This window comes from Zalophus californianus, chromosome 1 (genome assembly GCF_009762305.2).
Source record: "Zalophus californianus isolate mZalCal1 chromosome 1, mZalCal1.pri.v2, whole genome shotgun sequence".
Taxonomy (NCBI): Eukaryota; Metazoa; Chordata; class Mammalia; order Carnivora; family Otariidae; genus Zalophus; species Zalophus californianus.
The window spans coordinates 80,489,212-80,510,021 of record NC_045595.1 but is presented as its reverse complement, the minus strand read 5'-3'; the positions used below and the strand labels follow the sequence as shown (position 1 = coordinate 80,510,021).

The window sequence follows — 20,810 nt, the reverse complement described above, 5'->3', positions numbered from 1 at the left end:
AGAATAGAGAGCCCAGAAATATCCTTCGACTCTATGGTCAACTAATATTTGACAAAGCAGGAAAGAACGTCCAGTGGAAAAAAGACAGTCTCTTCAATAAATGGTGCTGGGAAAATTGAATACCCACATGCAGAAGAATGAAACTAGACCATTCTTTTACACCATACACAAAGATAAACTCAAAATGGATGAAAGACTTAAATGTGAGACAGGAATCCATCAAAATCCTAGAGGAGAACATAGGCAGTAACCTCTTCGACATCAGCCACAGCAACTACTTGCTACGTCACCACAGGCAGGGGAAACAAAAGCAAAAATGAACTGTTGGGACTTATCAAGATAAAAAGCTTCTGCACAGCAAAGGAAACAGTCAAAAAAACAAAGAGGCAAACCACAGAATGGGAGAAGGTATTTGCAAACGACGTATCAGATAAATGGCTGGTATCCAAGATCTATAAAGGACTTCTCAAACTCAACACCCAAAGAACAGATAACCCAATCAAGAAATGGGCAGAAGACATGAACAGACACTTCTCCAAAGAAGAAATACAAATGGCTAACAGACACGTGAAAAAGTTCTCCACATCACTAGCCATCAGAGAAATACAAATCAAAACCACAATGAAATACCACCTTACTCCAATAAGAATGACTAAAATTAACAAGACAGGGAACAATAAATGTTGACAAGGATGTGGAGAAAGGGGAACCCTCTTAGATTGTTGGTGGGAATGCAAGCTGGTACAGCCACTCTGGAAAAACTATAGTTCAATTTAAAAAAAAAAATTGAAAAAGTGCATTGCATTAAAAAGAAAATGAATAGGGTGCCTGGGTGGCTCAGTCATTTAGCATCTGCCTTCAGCTCAGGTCATGATCTCAGGGTCCTAGGATGGAGCCCTGCATCGGACTCCCTGCTCCATGGGAAGTCTGCTTCTCCCTCTCCCACTCCCCCTGCTTGTGTTTCCTCTCTCGCTATCTCTCTCTCTCTCTCTTTCAAAGAAAGAAAGAAAGAAAGAAAGAAAGAAAGAAAGAAAGAAAGAAAGAAAGAAAGAAAGAAAGAAAGAAAGAAAGAAAGAAAGAAAGAAGGAAAGAAAGAAAGAAATAGATAATCTCAAAAAAATGAACAAATGAAACAAAAGAGAAACAGACTCATAGATACAGGAAACAAAACGTTGGCTACCAGAGGAAAGAAGATTTTAGGGAGGTGAATGAAATACATCAAGGGGATTAAGTGAAATGAACCTCTGTTTTAAAATATGTACGTCACAGGGATGTAATATACAGCATGTATTGGGAATATAGTCAATAATACTGTGATAACTTTGTGTGGTGACAGATGGTAACTAGATGTATCGTCAGGATCATCTTGTAAGGTATAAAAATATTGAATCACTACGATGTATGCTTGAAACCAACAGGATATTGAATGTCAGTTATACTTCAATTTAAGAACAAATAAATAACATGAAAAAAGAAGTATATTTAGTTATACTATTTGAATAATTTTACTTTCCTGTTGTAATTATCTTTTCTGACCAAAGCTTCATGGTTTACTTTATTCAATTTTACATGCATTTCACAAGACTTTTCTTTTGTCCAAGTTTAAAAAAGCTACTAGCATTTCTTTTCATACATTTGGAGGAAAAAATACAATAAAGCAACAAAGCATTAATATTTATTTATAGTGAAGATAAAAAAGACTTTATCAAAAAGAGAAAATAGTCAAAAGAGTAAAAATCAATCCCCTCACTCTGTATTTTTTCCTTCTATATTCACACATGGCTAGACTATTTTAAGAATAATCCAAGTTTTTTTTTTTTTTGCTAATTTTATTCTCATCAAAATTGTAGACAGTATGTGTATGTGTGTGTGTATAAACATATACACCAGTAAGAAAACTGATACAAGAAAAAAACAAAAACACTGAGCATAAGCAATGATGTCTGGTGCAAAGTACACAGTGCTCAGGGTTTGGCAAACTTCCTGATTTTCAAAATGTGCCAGTAATTTTCATAATGCCACCCAAATTGTCCAGTTTTAGGCTTCCCAAGCTCCAAAGCTGAAACATTTACTGACTTTTAATTTCCTCAGTTAACACTAGCACGTTAGAGATTTTTAAATAGCCATTTAAATCAGATTTCACCATTTTTTAACTCTCTAAAATTACACTCTCACCTAGCAAGCATTTCAATAGATTAATTTTTTTTTCTGTGATCTCCCTCATCATGAAAATGAGTTTGAGAGTTGGTATAACAGTGCAGTTGATGCATGTGGGTTTATGATTTTTTAAAGAAAATATTACAATGTCAATTGCCTTTCTGCTATTAGCATCCAGAAATTCTCCATGATCCCCATCCTAAAAATAAGAGTTCTTTTTTACTCTATCTTAAAGGCAAAAGTTTTGGCAAAACTTCGAAGAAATGACTCTTAATATTTTCCCAATTCAAAAACTGATACACATATTAGCAGAAAAATAGCAAAGTGTAGATATTTAAAATATTTTACAATCCAGTAACCCAGAGTAATAATTTTCAAATTGTGATATATTTACTTTCAGTCACTCTCGTTCTTTCCTCTCTTCATCCCTCCCTCCTTTTCTCCCTTCTTCCTTCCCTTCCTTATCCTTCTGATTTTGTTTTGTTTTGTTTTGTTTCTGAGGATCCTTACTGCACTACACTTAAACAATAAATACTAGATTATCTGTCTCCAGACTCTGAACCTGCAAGGGAAGGATTCTATCAACAACGAGCACACATGCCATCTCCTCCCAGAAGCCTTCCTTGACTAATTCTCCCCTAACTTTACCTCCACAGATCTAATCATTTCTTTGTCCGTAGTACCTCCATACAAAGTGCATGCTTCTATTGTTGTACATCAAAGTGAAATATAATTAGTTTGTATCCACACCCATTGTTTCTATTAGACGATATAAATACCTTCCACAACCCCATACATACTTTAGGTCATCTGTGAATGGCTGCTCAATTAAGTAAATTTATGTATTTTGAGTCTTGAGTACCTGATGAGGCACTCATAAGAATCAGATATTCAGTATATGTTGTATGCTAAGAAACTCGACCCTCCTTAAATGCTCTGAGAGCTTTCCCCCTTTCCCCAAAATAAGTGCCAAATAATGTTCCTAGGAAATCACACACAACATAGAAAGTGAAAGAAAGCTCAGTGTCCTAGGGAGTTTGGCAAGGCTTTGGTCTTCATAAATGACACTGACTTCTAGAGGTCACTAGCCCCACACACTCTTTCTCCCTAATTCTTCACCTTATTTCTCATATCTTATCCCCTTGTCCACCACTCTTGGCTTTGACCTTGGCCTATTCTATGTTTGCCGGCTTTCTATTCACCTTTACCTGGATTTCTCTATTGTCTGGATGCTTAGGTACTGGTCCATCCCAGACTGTTTCCCAATCATGGACAAGATTTATTTTGTGTGTTCTAATTAGACACTTATAGACATTTGAGTTTTGCTATTTTGACATTCAGGCTTCAGGTTTTGAGTTTATTATTTCTAAGTCGACGGTTCTTTGGCCTTTAACAAATTCACCTAGTTTCATGGCTTGGGAAATGATGCTACCTCCCACATCCATTTTTTTTTTTCCTAGAAAGGAAGGGAAGAATGCTTTCATATTGTTTTAATTTGGTTGAGGCTGAAATTAAAAATACTTAAGAACACCTTTTTTCCCCCCAGACAAAAGCTACATAGTGGTTAATACATGTTCTACAAGCAATGTCCATAGTTTGCAATCCCAAGCACAATGTACTCCTGCATTGATAACTCTTACATATTCTGAATATACTACTTGTTTTTGTATTTTATCACAGTAAGAACTTAAACAAGAGGGACAAATGTTCTAAATATGCATATCCTGAGAAGTGGAATATTCTGTGTAGATAGACTACACTAAAGGAGAAGTTTAAATTTAGGATGGAAACCATAACAATTTACTCTGTAGTTAAGAGACTTTCTCAGTTATCAAACACTGCTAGGAATTCAATGGAGGAAAAATAATCTTTTCAACAATGGTTATGGAACAATTGAACATCCACAGGTAAGAAAATGAACACTAACACATTCTTTGCATTTTATACAAAACTAACTGAAAATTAATCATAGACTTAAGTGTGATATGTAAAAATATAAAACTGTGAGAAGGAAAGAGAACATCATTGTGACCACGGGTGTTTACATTAAGACATCAAATACATGCTCCATGAGAAGAAAAATTGATGAACTGGACTTTGTCAATATTAAGCACTTTTTGTAACAGCTCTATGAAAGACACTATTAAAAGAAGGGAAAAAACAAGCCACAAACCACAAGAAAATATTTGCAAATTATATGCAGGTAAAGGACTTGTATCCAGAATATATAATGAATACTTAAAACTCAATAATAAGAAAACAGACAACTCCAATTAAAGAAAATATGCAAATGATCTGAACAGACACTTCACCAAAGATGATAAATTAATGACAAATAAGCATATGAAAAGTTGCTCATTATCATCAGTTATTAGGAAAATGCAAACTAAAACCACAATGAGATACAACTGCACACCTCTTAGAATGGTTAAAAACAAACAAGCAGGGCGCCTGGGTGGCTCAGTCGGTTAAGCGACTGCTTTCGGCTCAGGTCATGATCCTGGAGTCCCGGGATCGAGTCCTGCATCGGGCTCCCTGCTCAGTGGGGCGTCTGCTTCTCCCTCTGACCCTCTTCCCTCTCGTGCTCTCTGTCTCTCATTCTCTCTCTCTCAAATAAATAAATAAAAATCTTAAAAAAAAATAAAAGTCATTAAAAAAAAAAAAACAAGCAAAAACTGACATTATGAAACGCTGGTGACATGCCAGAACAACAGGATCTCTCATTCATTTCTGGTAAGAATACAAAATGTACAACCACTTTCAAAAGCAAAGACAGACATACATTTACCATATGACCTAGCAATACTACTCCTATTTATTCATGTAACAACATGAATGAATCTTAAATGAATTTTAGTAACTGGAAAGAAGCCTGACCCAAAAGGGTGCCATTTATATGGCATTTTTAAAAAGGCAAAATTATAGTGAAAACACATCAGTAGTTGCCCACAATTGGTAGAGTGTTGTTGACAACAAAATGGCCACACAAAGGAATTGTCAGGATGATGGAAATGTTCTATAAGCTGCTGTGGTGGTAGATAGATGATTACATATTTGTCAAACCCCACAGAATTATACACTACAAAGAATGAACATATGCATTTCTTTTTACTGAAGTATAGTTGATATACAATGTTATATTCCTTTCAGGTATACAACATAGTGATTTAGCAATGTTATACATTACCTAATGCTCACCATAATAAGTGCAGTTACCCTCTGTCACCATACAAAGTTATTACAATATTATTGACTATATTCCCTATGCTGTACTTTTCATCACCATGACTTACCTATATTATAACTGGAAAGTTTATACCTCCTAAGGCTTTTCACCTATTTCTCCCATTCCCCCTTTCCTTCTGGCAACTACCAGTTTATTGTCTGTATTTATGAGTCGATTTCTGATCAATAGATGGCAGGGGACTCCCAGATAGGAAGCAGATTGTTACAAATGAATCTAACTGTATTACAAGTGTTGTATCTAACCTCACTGAAGAGGGTAGAAGAAAAGGAGCAGCTCTAAGTAATTCTGGGAAATGATGCTTTGACTGAATACTCTAAAACTAAACATAAAATGAGTTATATATAAACACTGTATGGGTTGGTAATTCTGACACTACTTTTAATGTTGTTTAGGGCTGGATATCAAGGTCATGAAAAACAAGGAAAGAGGAACTGCTACAGACTGGAAGAGATTACAGAGATATCACAACAAAATATAACATAGTATCTGGTACTAGATCCTGGAACATAAATAGGACATTACTGGAAAAAATTAATAAAATCTGAATAAAGTCTATAATATAGTTAATAGAACTATACCAATTTTAATATCTTAGTTTTGAAAATGTACCATGGTTGTATAAGATGTTCACATACAGGAAGTTGGGTGAAGATACATAGGAACTTTCTGTTCCTACCATACAGCTCTTCTAAAAACTTAAAATTATTTCAAATATTTTTTTTAAAGAAATGAATCCAGGATTTATACTAGGAATATAGTCAGCTAACAACAGTGTCAGGAAATCATTTCATGTTGTTGATATAAAGTTTAGTTGTACAATGTGTAAATATATTTTAAAATACAGTTCATAAGGTGATTGCTCATGCAGTCCAGCACAAGTAATCAGTAATGTTGAGTAGTCAAGTGGCCTAAGTAATGGTCTAGTTCCTCCACTGAGGGAGAAACATGCCTCTCCTTAATTTAGAAAATAAAAATGAGTTGCTTCTTCATCCAAAAGAATAAATAATGGTTAATTAGCAAAAGAAACAACTGGAAGCAAAAGAAAATCTTTGGAAATTAAAGGTTCTGCATTATGTCCAAAAACAGAAAAGTGATAGAGTTATGAAGTCTAAAGAAATCAATCTGTGGTAGTAAAGCCAACACAGGTTTGGGGGAAAAGAGGACTATCAGTATTTAGAACATTGAGTTTAATTAGAATATGAACAAGATAAAACTTACACTGGGACTAAGCAAATGAGTGAAAAATACCCCAGACCACAGCTACATGTGTATATGGTTATATATTGTTTAAAAAGCTTTATTTGCAAATCCATAACAGCCTTTAAAACAACACCTATAAATTAGCAAACTCAAGAGTACTAGTGAAACACAAAGAACTTTAAAAACAAAAGGCAATGACACAATAGAAGGTTACTTTCTAGATTTTGTGTTTTGTCTAATTGCTCCTAAGAGCAAAGTCAAAGTTAAGAAATGAACACAAACACTCCTTTCCCCTCTCACTACGATAGCCTTGAATTAGAATTGTGAATTTATGAGATGGTTAAAGAGAAAATTCAAATTCAACTGTTTACTAGAAACAAGTAAGTAATAAGAAATATACTTTAAGATGTTGAGATCTTGGCTAAGTTAATGATGCAAGTCAACATTAGCAATTTGTTCATGATCCTCCAGGGAAGATGTTGGTCCATATTCCTAATGTCCCCTGAGGCAAAATCAGTATTTGTTTCTCTTTAAGATGGTTTCCTCAGGGATACAAGATTCTTTGGGGAATATAAATGTAGGTAAAATATCATAAACTTGGCACTAAAAATAAAGGGAAGACATATATATTATCATTTTCATTAACTAGTTGTGTCTCTCCTTAAAGCTAGAATTAAGATTTTAAGAACTATTTTCTTCCATTAAATAGCTATGTTTGTGTGCATGCAATCAATATATAAAGGGAAAAAACCATTTTTCCAGCAATCCTGTATTATATACTGGTTGCAACAAGAGCAAAGCATTAAAATTCTCACTACTAACAGGTGGACAAGTAATACTTTGGGTAACTGTTGCGTACAAAGTGTATTTTAGGTGCTTTGTAAGTAGTATTTAACCTTCAAAATAACCTAGAAGGAAAACTGCTCTTAGGTCTGCTTTGTAGATGAGGAAACAAACTAACATTTAGAAACATCAAGGTTCCTTTTGACCTCTTATTTCTCTGCTAACCTAAATAAATAACTTGACCCGAATATGCATGAGACAATCCAGAATACCAAAAACAACCTTTAAGGACTATTATAACTTATTTAAACAATGCAAGTCTTCCTATGTTTTCTTTGGAATGGATTGGCATTTTTGCTTAATGAGAACAAATAAATTATTACAGGCAATTATGTAAGACATTGAACTAGAAAATTGGGAAATGCAAAGAAAAATAAAATTTACCATCTAACCCCAAGAATCTTAAGATCTTTGGGGGAAAATAAAGTGCAAACTTAAAAGAATAAATATTAATATATTTTTAAAATAATTATTTTGTTTTCTTTTGTTTTTAGAAAGAGAGTGTGTGCATGAGCAGCAGCGGGGAGGGGGCAGAGGAAAAGGAAGAGAGAGAATCATAAGCATGCTCCATGCCCAGTGCAGAGCCCAATACAGGGCTCCATCTCACAACCCTGAGATCATGACCCGAGCCGAAACCAAGAGTTAGACGTTCAACTGACTGACCCACCCAGGTACCCCATTTTTTAAAACAATTTTTAAGACCACAATAGGATGGACTTCCCATGAAGAGATGGGAGGAGAGAAGAGGATGGGGGAGTAAAGCATTTGCTAGACCACTGTTTCAGGGCAGGGAGAGATACCAGGTTGTTTCAATTAGCCAGCCTGCCCAGCCCCTCCCAGATGTATAGTTATTCAAGTGTGGTGAGTGGTAGCTTTCTCAGTTCCCTACCACCTCTGGTTGCTCCAGCTCCACACTTAACTGTAGAGACTAACTAGAACAGTGTTACTCCAAGTACGGTCCACAGATGAGTGCTGGTCTGGACACCGTTTGTTACTAGCTCCAGTGAAATAAACCTAGACATTCTAATATTTAAAAAAACTTCCATAGTAATTTGAATGAATAATGTTATAGCTGTTGATTCTTACAAGATATTTGGACTTGATTTTTTTGAATATCTTTTTTTATCCCATTTTTCTAGTAATTTTTATTGTTTTATAAAATATCAGTCTGCAGTTGATTGGAAATGAAAACTTTAAATAGACACACACACACACTCTGGTCTTTCACTACATATGATTTGAGAAGCATCATACTAGATTCTTGGCCACTGGGACAAAGATTTTGCTCAAAAAACAATCTGCTAAGAAAAATATCAAGGTATAAATTGGCCTCATGCCTCCCAGTGGTCGCTAGGTAATAAACCATCTGCTTAAAAAGGGAGAGCCCACTTAGGATGATAGTGAGGTAAAAGTTCAGGGAAGCTTCTAATTGCTCTCTTGTCCACATCATCTCTTTCCCTTCTCCAGCCCACAGAATATCAACCAGTCCAAGAAAAAGGAGAACTCATGTTTCAAATGTACACACATTTCTTTTTTACACCCAAGCCATCAGCATTTATACTTATATGCTAAGAATATACTTACATGATTTAAATTCTGTGGTTCCACAATGACTAACATCTGGAAAAGAACTTGAACACTTATGTCTAATTCCCTAAGCAAGGTGTGGAAGAAGGGGATGTTTGGGGGTAAAAGTGAAGAAATGAATTAAAACTGATAAGAAGAACACCACTTTTGCTAAGTAATACTTGCAAATATCTCACCACAGACAAAACAATAAATTCTGTGGAAGTTCAGCAAATTATTCCAGGGTGAGTTACATGGAAAGATTTTATGAAAGAAACCAACTTGGAGACAGAGAAAAAAAATTAAAGAAATGTTATAATTGTGTCAGAGAAAGAACATTCTACAGGGTAGGCAAAATGTCTGGGAAACCAGGAAAATATGCATTAAAATCATTTAGCTATATTATATCAAATTACATAATAAATTCAGTGACATTACATACTATGTTTAATACATTGTCCCTCATTAGCAATGTGCATAGTCTCCTGCTATGTCCCAGAAAACTGCAGTGAGGTTGTGTATTTCCATCAATCCTTGCGTGTGTATCTGTAATTTGTATTTCTTCACTACATAAATGTGGGTCTGTAACATTATTGTGTGGAATAAATCAAGAAGCTTCCTTCGAATCAGATAAGCCAACATGCCATTCCACTTGGCCACATCATCCAATCCAGCTCTGGAAATTATCATCCAAAGAGTCCCTCATTACTGGAAATACTAGGTGGTCTGTCAACCTTTCAAATCACTCAAAGCAGGCTTCCTTTCCCTAACCATCACACACACACACAGGCATTAAGTGGTCACTTAACGTGGTTAGATATGTCAAACATTGCCTATGTATATAGACCTTGTGGCCATGCTATAGATCAGTAAATAGGCATGATCCTAATTATCGAAGCCAAATATTTTGAAAAGAGGAACAGGAAGTTGTCAAGGGTTAGATTTGAAGGGTTTGATATTAGGAAAATCAATCTATTCCTGACTTCCAAGCTAAAAATATACAGTTATATAGCAATAGGGAACCATTGAAGACTTCTGAGCAGGAGAATAAGATGTTAAAAAGTGTGTATTGAAAGGCAGATTGAGTTAGAGAACAGGGAGAGAAATTAGTCTACTGCTATGACATGAGAAATGCCATATATCATTGCTCCAGTCAGTTTGGGGAAATGGAAATGAAAATCAAAAGGTTTCAGAGTACATGAAAGGCAAAAACAAGCTAACCAATGTGGCTAACTGGATTGTTTGAAACAGAAGAGGGCAAAGCAGCTGGAAAATTTTAAGCCTAGCAAAACAATGACACTGTTACCAGGAATGCACAAGTGGGTGAAGAACTGGGTTTGGGTTTCAGGGGAGATGTTCAGAACTTTGACCTTGGAGCTCAGCCCTCCATCAAATGAGGCATTCAATCAACAGTTCAAAGTATGAAACTTAAGCTCAGAAGATGGGTAAGAGCATCTCTGAAATACAACCGTTAAATATTTCTGATAATAATGACAAATTTATAGTTCATGACAACAGCCAATCTTTCACTGAGTAAATCTCTTCAATAACTTAACACTCCTCACCAGAACAAAGAAAGTTATTGAAAAATCTCGAGATCTTTTTTTATTTTTCCATGAAGCCAACAAACTTCTAAAAAATCTACAGTTCCAAAGTGTGTTAATACTCTGAGCAACAACCTTCCTAAGGGAAGAAATAAATTAACCATTATTAAACTTTTGCTCTAGGGTTTACAATACCTGTGGTTTGCCACAATGTGTTGCTTTGTTATAACTGCCTAAGACTTGTGAAGTGATTTAACTTGAAATTGTGTTAATCTTTGGAGAGTTTCAAGAGATATTCCTTACTTAGCTTTGAAGTAAAGTGATACCAGACAAGTGGAAATGAAAAAAGTTGAAAATAGCAGAAGCAGAAAAGTATAATAAATACTAGGTATATTCTTATCAATCCAAGAGCTCGATTTTTTCTTTATCTTTTGCTTTTAACAAATACTCCAATCAAAGTGAAACCCTTAACTACTTTGAATTAGGACCATAAAATCTAAAATGAGAGGCTTAGAATGATTAATATTTAATGTCCCTTTCAGGCACATCAGCTCCCAAAGTACAATTGATAAATTTGAAATAGGATAGGTTGCAAAGTGTGTTTAATACCCCTTAAATACAAATGACTTCACAGTCTATAACTCTATGCTGAATTTACTATTTCATGGGATCCTCCAAATATAGGTATTTCATGCCCTGTAGGCATATTTAAAAGTAATAGCAAAGACTAAAAACATTCTAGGTACAGCTATTATTTTTTAGGTAATTTTAGGAGGGATAAATTTTTTAGCGCACCTGCTGTACAACTTGGCCAAGCATGTGCCCAGATGAATAAATATCAGTCTGTCAAATCTTGCAAGGTCTCAATATCAGCTGTGATTTTCAAAAGTTATGCTTGAGGAACTGTGACCTTGGCATATCCCAGGTCCAAAATGGCCTATCTTAATTCTTCTTGTCTCCACTTACATTAAAATTGCTGAGGAAATGACTTGAAAGTGAATAGAAGATGTTCTCTGTTTTTCAATCCTAACTCATGGGCAAGCTAGAAATACTGTGTTACAGACTAAAGGTTTGTGACACCCCTAAGATTGCTATGTGGAAATCCTAACTCCCAGTGTGATGGTATTAGGAGGTGAGGACTTTGGAAAGTAATTAGGTCATGAGGGTGGAGTTCCCATTAATGGAATCCGAGAGACATAAGGTTTTGCTCTCACCATGCTCTCCACCTGTAGGATACAAGAAGAGGCTGACCATGCGCAAGCCATGAAGCAGGCTGCAGCAGACACTGGATCTGCCACACCTTAATCTTGGACTTCCCAACCTCCAGAATGGGGAGAAATAAATATATGTTGTTTAAACCACTCAGTCTATGGTATTCTATTATGGCATCCTGAGCTAATACTTACTGTATATTGCATTCAAGGAAACTAAGGCTCCAGAGTTTGAGGAGAAATTCTAAACAATAAATGGATTAATTTTAGTAACTTTATTTTTTTTACTTTGTTTTCAGGTTACTCTTGATATTTTTTATTAAAGAGGTGTCACAGTAAATAGAGATGGGATTTATATCTTGATTTTTTTCACCACCACTTTGGCCTCAACATTCTTACTAGATGACATGTGTCCTGAGGTTGGTAGAATTGTGATTTCTGCATTCCAAGGGAAGCATACTGTTGGCTTCACTGAAGCAAATTCTATAGAAACCAGTGTGTTACTAAATATTTAGAAGCAGTGGAATATGACTCAGCTATTTAATTTTGCAAAAACAGGGTAAGCAACAACAACAAAAAAATTCGAGAGTATACTTCCTCTTTTATTTTCATTAATCAGCATTTGAAAACCACCTGGTGAAAGCATCTTAATTTCAAAATGGCAAATTTGTTTTAGCTTTAACAGCTTGCAACTATAGATGACAGATAGATATGTGCTACACAGCAACTACCAAGGGTTTAGTGAAAACTGTAGAGAAGAAAGTGCTTTAGCAAATTGTTCGTTTTCTCTTTAAATATTTGTCAGTCAGTGTGGAAAACATTTAGTCCTACCTGGCTTATCAGGAGGATGACAAGCTTTCTGAATTTGCCACAAATTGGAAGGAACTGTGATTGAAGGTGACGTGTAGAACCACTCTAATCAAGTAATAATCACTCTGAATCATTTCCAGGACAATCTGCAAAGTAGTTTGGATTTAAGTGTCCTGGCTCAATCTGAGCTCCTTATGAAGTCTCAGTTCCAACCAAGCTCAGGGATAGTGACAGTGCCATGAAGCCAGCCTACCACTACTTTTATTTTCTGACACACAACATTTGGCCAGGGGATTTTGATAGCATAATAGATACTAGGACCATATTCATAAAACCATGGATAATGAGAGAATGTTTTAAATGTAAAGTTTCATTCAAGCATTTGATTACAATTATTCTAAAGGCTCACACAAGAAGAAATATATTTATTTTCAAATCTAACTCTATGTCTTTCTCTTGAATATGTCTCAGTCGGATCTATGCCTTTCCATGGCTATTAGCAAAATTCCTTTTCAGTCCTTAATATTCACATAGGACTAAATGTGCCTTTTTGCCGACCTCTGTCCATTCTTAAGCATTTTACCTGCCATAGCTGAAATAGTTCACCTTGTGGGTTATAAACACCTTCCTTACTACCAGAAAACATTAATTTAAAAACCACACAGAGGGGCAACTGGGTGGCTCAGTCATTAAGGGTCTGCCTTCAGCTCAGGTCATGATCCCAGAGTCCTGAGATCAAGCCCCGCGTCGGGCTCCCTGCTCAGCGGGAAGCCTGCTTCTCCCTCTCCCACTCCCCCTGCTTGTGTTCCCTCTCTCACTGTCTCTCTCTCTCTGTCAAATAAATAAATAAATACCTTTAAAAAAAAAGAAAATGAATTTGAGCTTACAGTTTTGCCTAATTCTATTATACATTTTAGCACAATGTGCTGCTTTTACATGAATAGGAATTTAGAGTCTTTAAAAAAATAAAATAAATAAAAACTAATAAACCACATAGACACATTTGCCAAAGGAAACTCAACTGACAAGTAAGAACCATACTCTGAACCACACTGATGAACTCCAAAGATACATTTTCTCTCACTTCAAACCTAGAACTGACTTTGTTACAAAACTAACTAAAATGCACTAGAGGGTAGTTAACTTTAGGATATAAAATTTGAGGTTAGTATCTCAATTGCCTGACATGCACACTAAATCATTCAAACAAAAAGCTTTCAGTAGCTTTCATTTTTATATGATCAAAGGGGGAAAAGATTATTGCATTTTTTAATCCTATAATGAAAATAGGAAAAAGAGAAAATCCTTTCAGAAATGACTTTGTGAGAGACTCTACCAATTCTCTCATTCTGTTTTAAACACTCCTATTTTCAAGCTTTTCTTTTCTTTCACTTTTTCTGATAAACCATGACTGTGCTTCCTTCGACATCCTGTGATCATTAAGGTTAACTTATTTTTTCCAGAACTGACAGCCTCTGTTTATATATATTTGCAGCATACATCATTGCACCTTTTTGTCAATCATATGCATATACACAAGTCACACTATTAAATTAATACAGACCCAGTTCCGTTTATTCACACACATACATACACACACAATTTCATTTACACATTCACAAAGTTTTATTTATATTACAGAGTTTCATTTGTCCTTTCTGTTCTGTTAGATTTTGAATTGCTGGGTATCAGGAAGTAGAACTATATTGGTTATTTTAATCAATTACCTTGGGTCACAAAAATGCAGTTTTTAAGAGAATATTAAATCGTTTATTGATTACACATGATAATGGATGATACACAAGCTTTAATCCCATCTATAATTTTATCTGATACCATAATTCAATTTAGATATACTGCATAGGATGTGCCAACAATCATATTAATAACCAAATAAACTCCAGGACTTTGCTTGGGTGACCCTTTTAATGGTGAACTCCAAGTCACAACACATTAACTGTCAGTTCAACTACACCAAGGTTTGTGGAGACAACAGCTTCTGTGCCCAAGCAGGTTGCAAATAAATTTCGAATGGAACCTGTCATCACCCTGAAGGAATTCTAACTTCACACTGTTGGGGTAGTATTCCAAGATGGCTTCAGAGTAGACTAACTTTACACAGCACATTTAAAAAAAGACACATTTATTCAGCGTCATGATCAGACTATTACATTTAGCAATCAACAGCATGGGTGCAAAAAAAAAAAAAAAAAATCTACATCAAAACCCTTTGTTGGAATGCTTTACACTTTCCACAGAACAGAAACTAAAATAACCTGTTATACAATTAGTCACAAACACAGTCCTCGAGTTTTTTGCCCATACACATGAGTATTGTCTAAAACATGTCTCCTTTGTAGCAGCTAGGCCCTGCCACCACTGTGCTTGGCCGAGTTCACAAATCTGTTGTAACCTGTAGCTTCCCTGTCACTTCTCTGGCTCTCCTCTCCTGCTAAGCTTTGTTTCCTGGCAGTAATTAAAACCTTCTGCCACTGCCCTAGCTACTGCTGCTGCTGGAACCACCATAGCCACCTTGGTTTTGTGGTTTGGCAAAGTATTGGCCTCCACCACCAGAGGGGCCAGAGCTTCTGCCTCCAAAATTTCCTCCTTTCATGGGTCCAAAATTTGAGGATTGATTGTTGTAATTGCCAAAATCATTATAGCTTCCGCCACCTCCAAAGCTGCTTCCATCATTACCAAATCCATTATAGCCATCCCCACTGCCACCATAGCCACCACCACCTCGACTGCCACCAGAGCGACCTCGCCCACTGAAGTTCCCTCCACGACCAAAGTTGTCATTCCCACCAAAACCACCTCCACGACCACCACCAAAGTTTCCAGAACCACTTCGACCTCTTTGGCTGGATGAAGCACTAGCCATCTCTTGCTTAGAGAGGGCTTTCCTTACTTCACAGTTGTGGCCATTCACAGTATGGTATTTTTGAATGACAATCTTGTCTACAGAGTCATGGTCATCAAATGTTACAAAAGCAAAACCTCTCTTTTTGCCACTGCCTCGGTCAGTCATGATCTCGATCACTTCAATTTTCCCATACTGTTCAAAATAATCTCTTAGATGATGTTCTTCAGTGTCTTCTTTAATGCCACCAACAAAAATCTTTTTCACAGTTAAGTGGGCACCAGGTCTTTGAGAATCTTCTCTTGAGACAGCTCTCTTTGGTTCCACAACTCTTCCATCCACCTTGTGTGGCCTTGCGTTCATGGCTGCATCCACCTCCTCCACAGTGGCATACGTGACAAACCCAAAGCCTCTGGAGCGCTTGGCGTTTGGATCTCTCATTACCACACAGTCCCTAAGCGTTCCCCATTGCTCAAAATGGCTCCTCAGACTCTCATCGGTTGTTTCAAAGCTCAAACCTCCGATGAAGAGCTTCCGCAGCTGTTCAGGCTCTTTGGGAGACTCTGACTTAGACATGACGGCGGTGGGAGGGGAGACTTTAACGATGCTTACTCTGCGGCGTCCACGGGCGGAAAGCACAAAAATGCAGTTTTATTTCCCATTTTTGTTGTCCTTCAGAGTGCTGATTATTTAACATATTAAGTTACTGATTGGTAGAAAAAATAATTTCTTAGCTAATTATAAAACCAGAAACATTTTTTTCCTTAAATTAAGTCTAAAAATTTAACTGAAAGTTAGGAGAAAGTGGCCTGTTTAGCATGGAGATATAATAAGCTTTAAAACCATATTTTTAAATCACATGAAAAATTGTTAAGCTCCATATAACCTACACCAACAATTGCATCAATGAAAAATATGAGATATTAAAAAATGCATATGCTGATGAAGATTTGTCAGAGATGTTTTGGGAACCAGTATTATTCTTGAAAATCACACAGGTTAAGCTTACTTGATATATTTTCCAATATTTAACAGATTGCTATTTATACACCAAAATTTTCACAATTTTCTAATATGACAGTTGGCAAGGCAAATTTCCCATGGATTTCAGAGTATATGTATAGAAAACAAGAATTTTACTGTATACTCTATAAAAATAAGCTCACAAAAAGCATGAGTTTTAAGTCTCCAAAAAGTGACAAAATTGTTTCATAGTCCTCTGTCAAGCTGATGCACTGGTTCATTAACTATAAAAACTTTCTCTCTGAAGATTCTGTTTCCTGGAATCAGGCAAATCTCAACATAAAGCATCCCAGCATAATGAAGTTTATTCTAGTGAAATCGTTCACTGTGTAATGGGAGAGAAATCCAACAATTGCCAGTTACCTACAAGGGACATAATGACCACATGTCCTTTATAGGACCATACAGATGTATGGAAAGAGAAGCTAAGCTTTATCCAAGCCTGATGAAATTGAATTTCCATTCCTTCATTCATTCAACAAATATTTATTGAGCTCTTAATATGTACTTTGGGAATATAGGGAAGAAGATAAACATACTCTTCAACTTTTCATGAGGTGTTGAAGTGGGAGACAGAACATTTAAAAAATCACACAATTATATGTGTACAATTAGGATCACAGTTATGAAAAGTAATAGAAACTGAGCCTCTTTCAACTGGCATTACTCTTTAGGAGGCACAGGATTTTGGATTTGGATTCTGGTATTGTCATTTACTTGCTCTGTGAACTTGGGCAAATTGTTCAACCTTCTTCGGTCTCCTCTTCCTGAACTCTATAGCAGGAGTTAATTCCTACTTGTGGACATTTTAAAAGGGGACTGCAAAGTCTTTTCTGTGCCTCCCATGAAAACTGAAGAGTGGAGTTCTTCATCACAATGCTCTTTACAGGTACTCCCTTCTTTGTTATGGCTGGGGTTTCAGGCATCCAAAGCTTCAGTGCTAGTCTAAGTAATCACGACCTGGACACCACTTAAGAAAGCTCTGAACTCTAAGGAAAGGGCGGTAGAGACAACTGCCGTGTAGATTTTATAGTTTAAAATGGTATTTGGGGCAGGAAGAGGGAATGGAAACAATAAAATTAGGAGCAGTTATGGATCTTCACTTGAAGCTCAGCAGTGACTGCTGTGACCTGTACAACAGGTAGAAGTAGAAGTGATGCTCTACTCTTCAGGTGAGGTCAGGAAGGTTATGTGACTATACCAGTCTCTCTTAGATGCTTCCTCTTGGAAGGCATCTGCCAGGCTGAGAGAGGTGGAAGAAGCCACTGGGAGAGGTCATCTGTAAATTCTCTGGCAGATACTCCAACCTAGCCACCCTTCACGTGAGTAGAGAAATCATTTAGAAGTAGATAACTCCAGAAACTTTTTAATTTGATGTAATCCCACTTGTTTATTTTTGTTTTCATTGCCTACGCTTTTAGTTTCATATCCCCCCAAAGAATCATCTCTAGGAGTTTGATAGTTTCAGGTTTCATATTTAACTCTCTAATCCATTTCAAGTTAGTTTTTGTTTATGGTATAAGATAAGGATCCAATTTCATTCTTTTACATGTGGATATGCAGTCTTCCCAGCAACATTTATTGAAGAGACTGTCATTTCCCTATGGTGGATTCTTTTATTTATTTATTTTTTGAGTACAGTTGGCATACAATGTTACATTAGTGTCAGGTGTACAACATAGCGATTCAATAACTATATGTTATGCTCTGCTCACCACAAGTGTAGCTACCATCTGTCACCATACAATGTTATTATAAAACCAATGACTATATTCCCTGCACTGTGCCTTTTATCCCCATGATTTATTCAATCCATAACTGGCAGCCTCTATCTCCCACTCCCTTTTACCCATTTTGCCCATCTCCCTACCTCCTCTTCCTTCTGGCAACCATCAGTTTGTTCTCTGTATCTATTAGTCTGACTCAGCTTTTTGTTTGTTTATTCTTTGAAAACAAAATAAATACCCACTATGTTCACCCACATTTTCACAAATGGCAAGGGATGAGGTCAGCAGACTGATTTGTTATGCTGGGAATTTCTAGAATGGAGATACACTAGACATAAATCCATAAATAAGAGCAACGGCAATAGTTTCTGACAAACCCTTTCAAAGCTCTGAGAAATGTGCAAATGTGCATTATTTGAAATTATGCTGATCCTCAGTTTCTAAATGGCAGAAGCTAAAATAGTGTTGACTCTATTTATACCTGGTCCAGTAGAGTCTACCTGAAACAAGGGAGGGATGTATATGCCATGTCAGCTTTTCCCTTCTGCAAAGAAGCCTCTCTGCCACATAGTCTATAAGGATATTGATCACCCCTTCTAGCTAACTGGGCACCAAATTTTCTCTCAGGGGGCTATTTTCCAAATTATCCAGAGCAAGTACATGGGATAGAGACTAACTTCTGCCAAAAAACAAATCTCAGCGTTCATATTGCACAGTTAAATTTCTATGTGTTTACAAATATTCACTCCCAAATTTGTAATTTTGGAAGGAACAAGCCAAGGATATAATAAACTTATTTTCCCCAAATTGTATTTACATATAGCAAAACACAGAGTTATACAATCATATGATACAATTTAAAAAAGAAGAAAACATCTTTATAAAATACTTTCTTATATTCCCTGAGTGGATTGTATCATGTTCTTTTTTAATTGTAAAAGGCTTTTAATTTTTTAATTCTTATTTTAATAAGGGTACTAAAATGGATTTATCGATTTAGATTTTAGCATACATGGAGTGTACTGATGACTTTTTGCAGGCAGGTATATTCCTAATTACTGCCCTTTCTAGGCTACCTTTCTCTTCCCCTTTTTTTTTTTCCTGGAAAAAAAAATAAATGTCATTTATTCAGATTGGAATGACTTCCCTTTTAATTGATCCTTTAGGAGTGTATGGGAATATTGCCCCCAAAACTCTGCATGTTCAACTTAATAATATGTAATCAGAATGTACTTGCTATACAGAACCAGCTATAAAATATGGGAACCCAGGACAAAATGAAAATGTGGGCCCTTGGTTCAAAAGTTTAGAATTTCAAGGGGCACCTGGGTGGCTCAGTTGGTTAACTGTCTGCCTCCGGCTCAGGTCATGATGCAGAGTCCCAGGATCGAGCCCCGTGTCTGACTCCCCACTCAGCAGGGAGGCTGCTTCTCCCTCTTCCCCTCCCCCCTGCTCATGCTCTCTGCTTCTCCCCCTCCCCCTGCCCATGCTCTCTCTCTCTCAAATAAATAAATAAAATCTTAAAAAGAAAAATTAAGAATTTCAAAATGTTGAGAAAAGAGGATTAAACAAAGCATGGGGTGGGGCCTCCAAAGCACATGGCCCTTTGCCACTGCTTCATACACGCTGGTTACAAACGTTTGAAGCCAGTCCTGGCTACAAAGTATTTAAAGAATATTGCAAAAACAGAACAGTGACCAAGTGAGCAAAAGGCAAAATGTTCTGTCAGTGGAGAGTTCCAGTGTGAATTTGTGGGTGCCTAGTCATTTTAAAGTTGAATCCTTCTTGCCAAGAAAACCTTAATTCATGGAATCCAAAAACCCAAAGAACTTTCCTAATTATACCTTGAAACTCTACCAACCACTTCAGGAAAATGGGTTTCCATACCTATTTACCCATCTAAAGACCTTTAATGCATAAATCTTGGGATCAGAGCAAAGGCCACGTAACCACTTTCACTTCAGCAAAATGAAAATATCAAACCTAAAAATGTGTTCAACTACTGATCCACGTGCAATTTCAATATTAAACTCAATTAAGACAAAGTTTACACCAAATTAAAAAAATTTTTACTGATATCCATTTGCTAAAATAACCAAGACCACAATTAATGAGCACTGAAAATCTGATATTTTAAAGTACATATGTAAAACTAAATATTCCTTCTTAACTATCACCTTTACACAAATGTCAACTATAATCATTCTTCACTGAACAATTTAAAAAGAGTTTCTCTTGTTTTAAGTTCTATAAGAGAAATAAGCACAACAGCATTATATTTCCATGATAACGTTTGTCTTCCACAAAAATAAACATATATTACCACATGTAAGGTAAAATTTAGTACCATACATTGCCAGGCTTGATTAGTACAACCCCTTCCTCACACATTTCTCTATATGGGAATTTTCTGAGGGGGTCTCCATAATTTAAATTTTTCTGCCTTTACTTTAGACCAGGGTTTTTCAACTTTACCACTACTGATTTGAAACAGATAATACTTTATTTTAGAGAGCTGTCTTGGGCTCTATCATTGGCCAGGATCTCTGCCCTCTACCCACTGTCAGCAGCACACCTACTCTCAGTGGTATGAACCAAAATTGTGTCCAGACACTGTCA

General features: G+C 36.3%; 2 protein-coding genes across 2 annotated transcripts in view; both read right to left on the bottom strand.

Annotated features, from left to right (window-relative positions):
* Positions 1-20,810, bottom strand: part of ZNF385D (zinc finger protein 385D) — an 863,057-nt gene that overhangs the window by 718,002 nt on the left and 124,245 nt on the right. The gene's annotated exons all lie outside the window — the stretch shown is intronic.
* On the bottom strand, positions 15,076-16,017 carry LOC118356340 (heterogeneous nuclear ribonucleoprotein A1-like). Its single transcript, XM_035724339.1, has one exon. It carries the CDS (start codon positions 16,015-16,017, stop codon positions 15,076-15,078), a length of 942 nt encoding a protein of 313 aa, XP_035580232.1.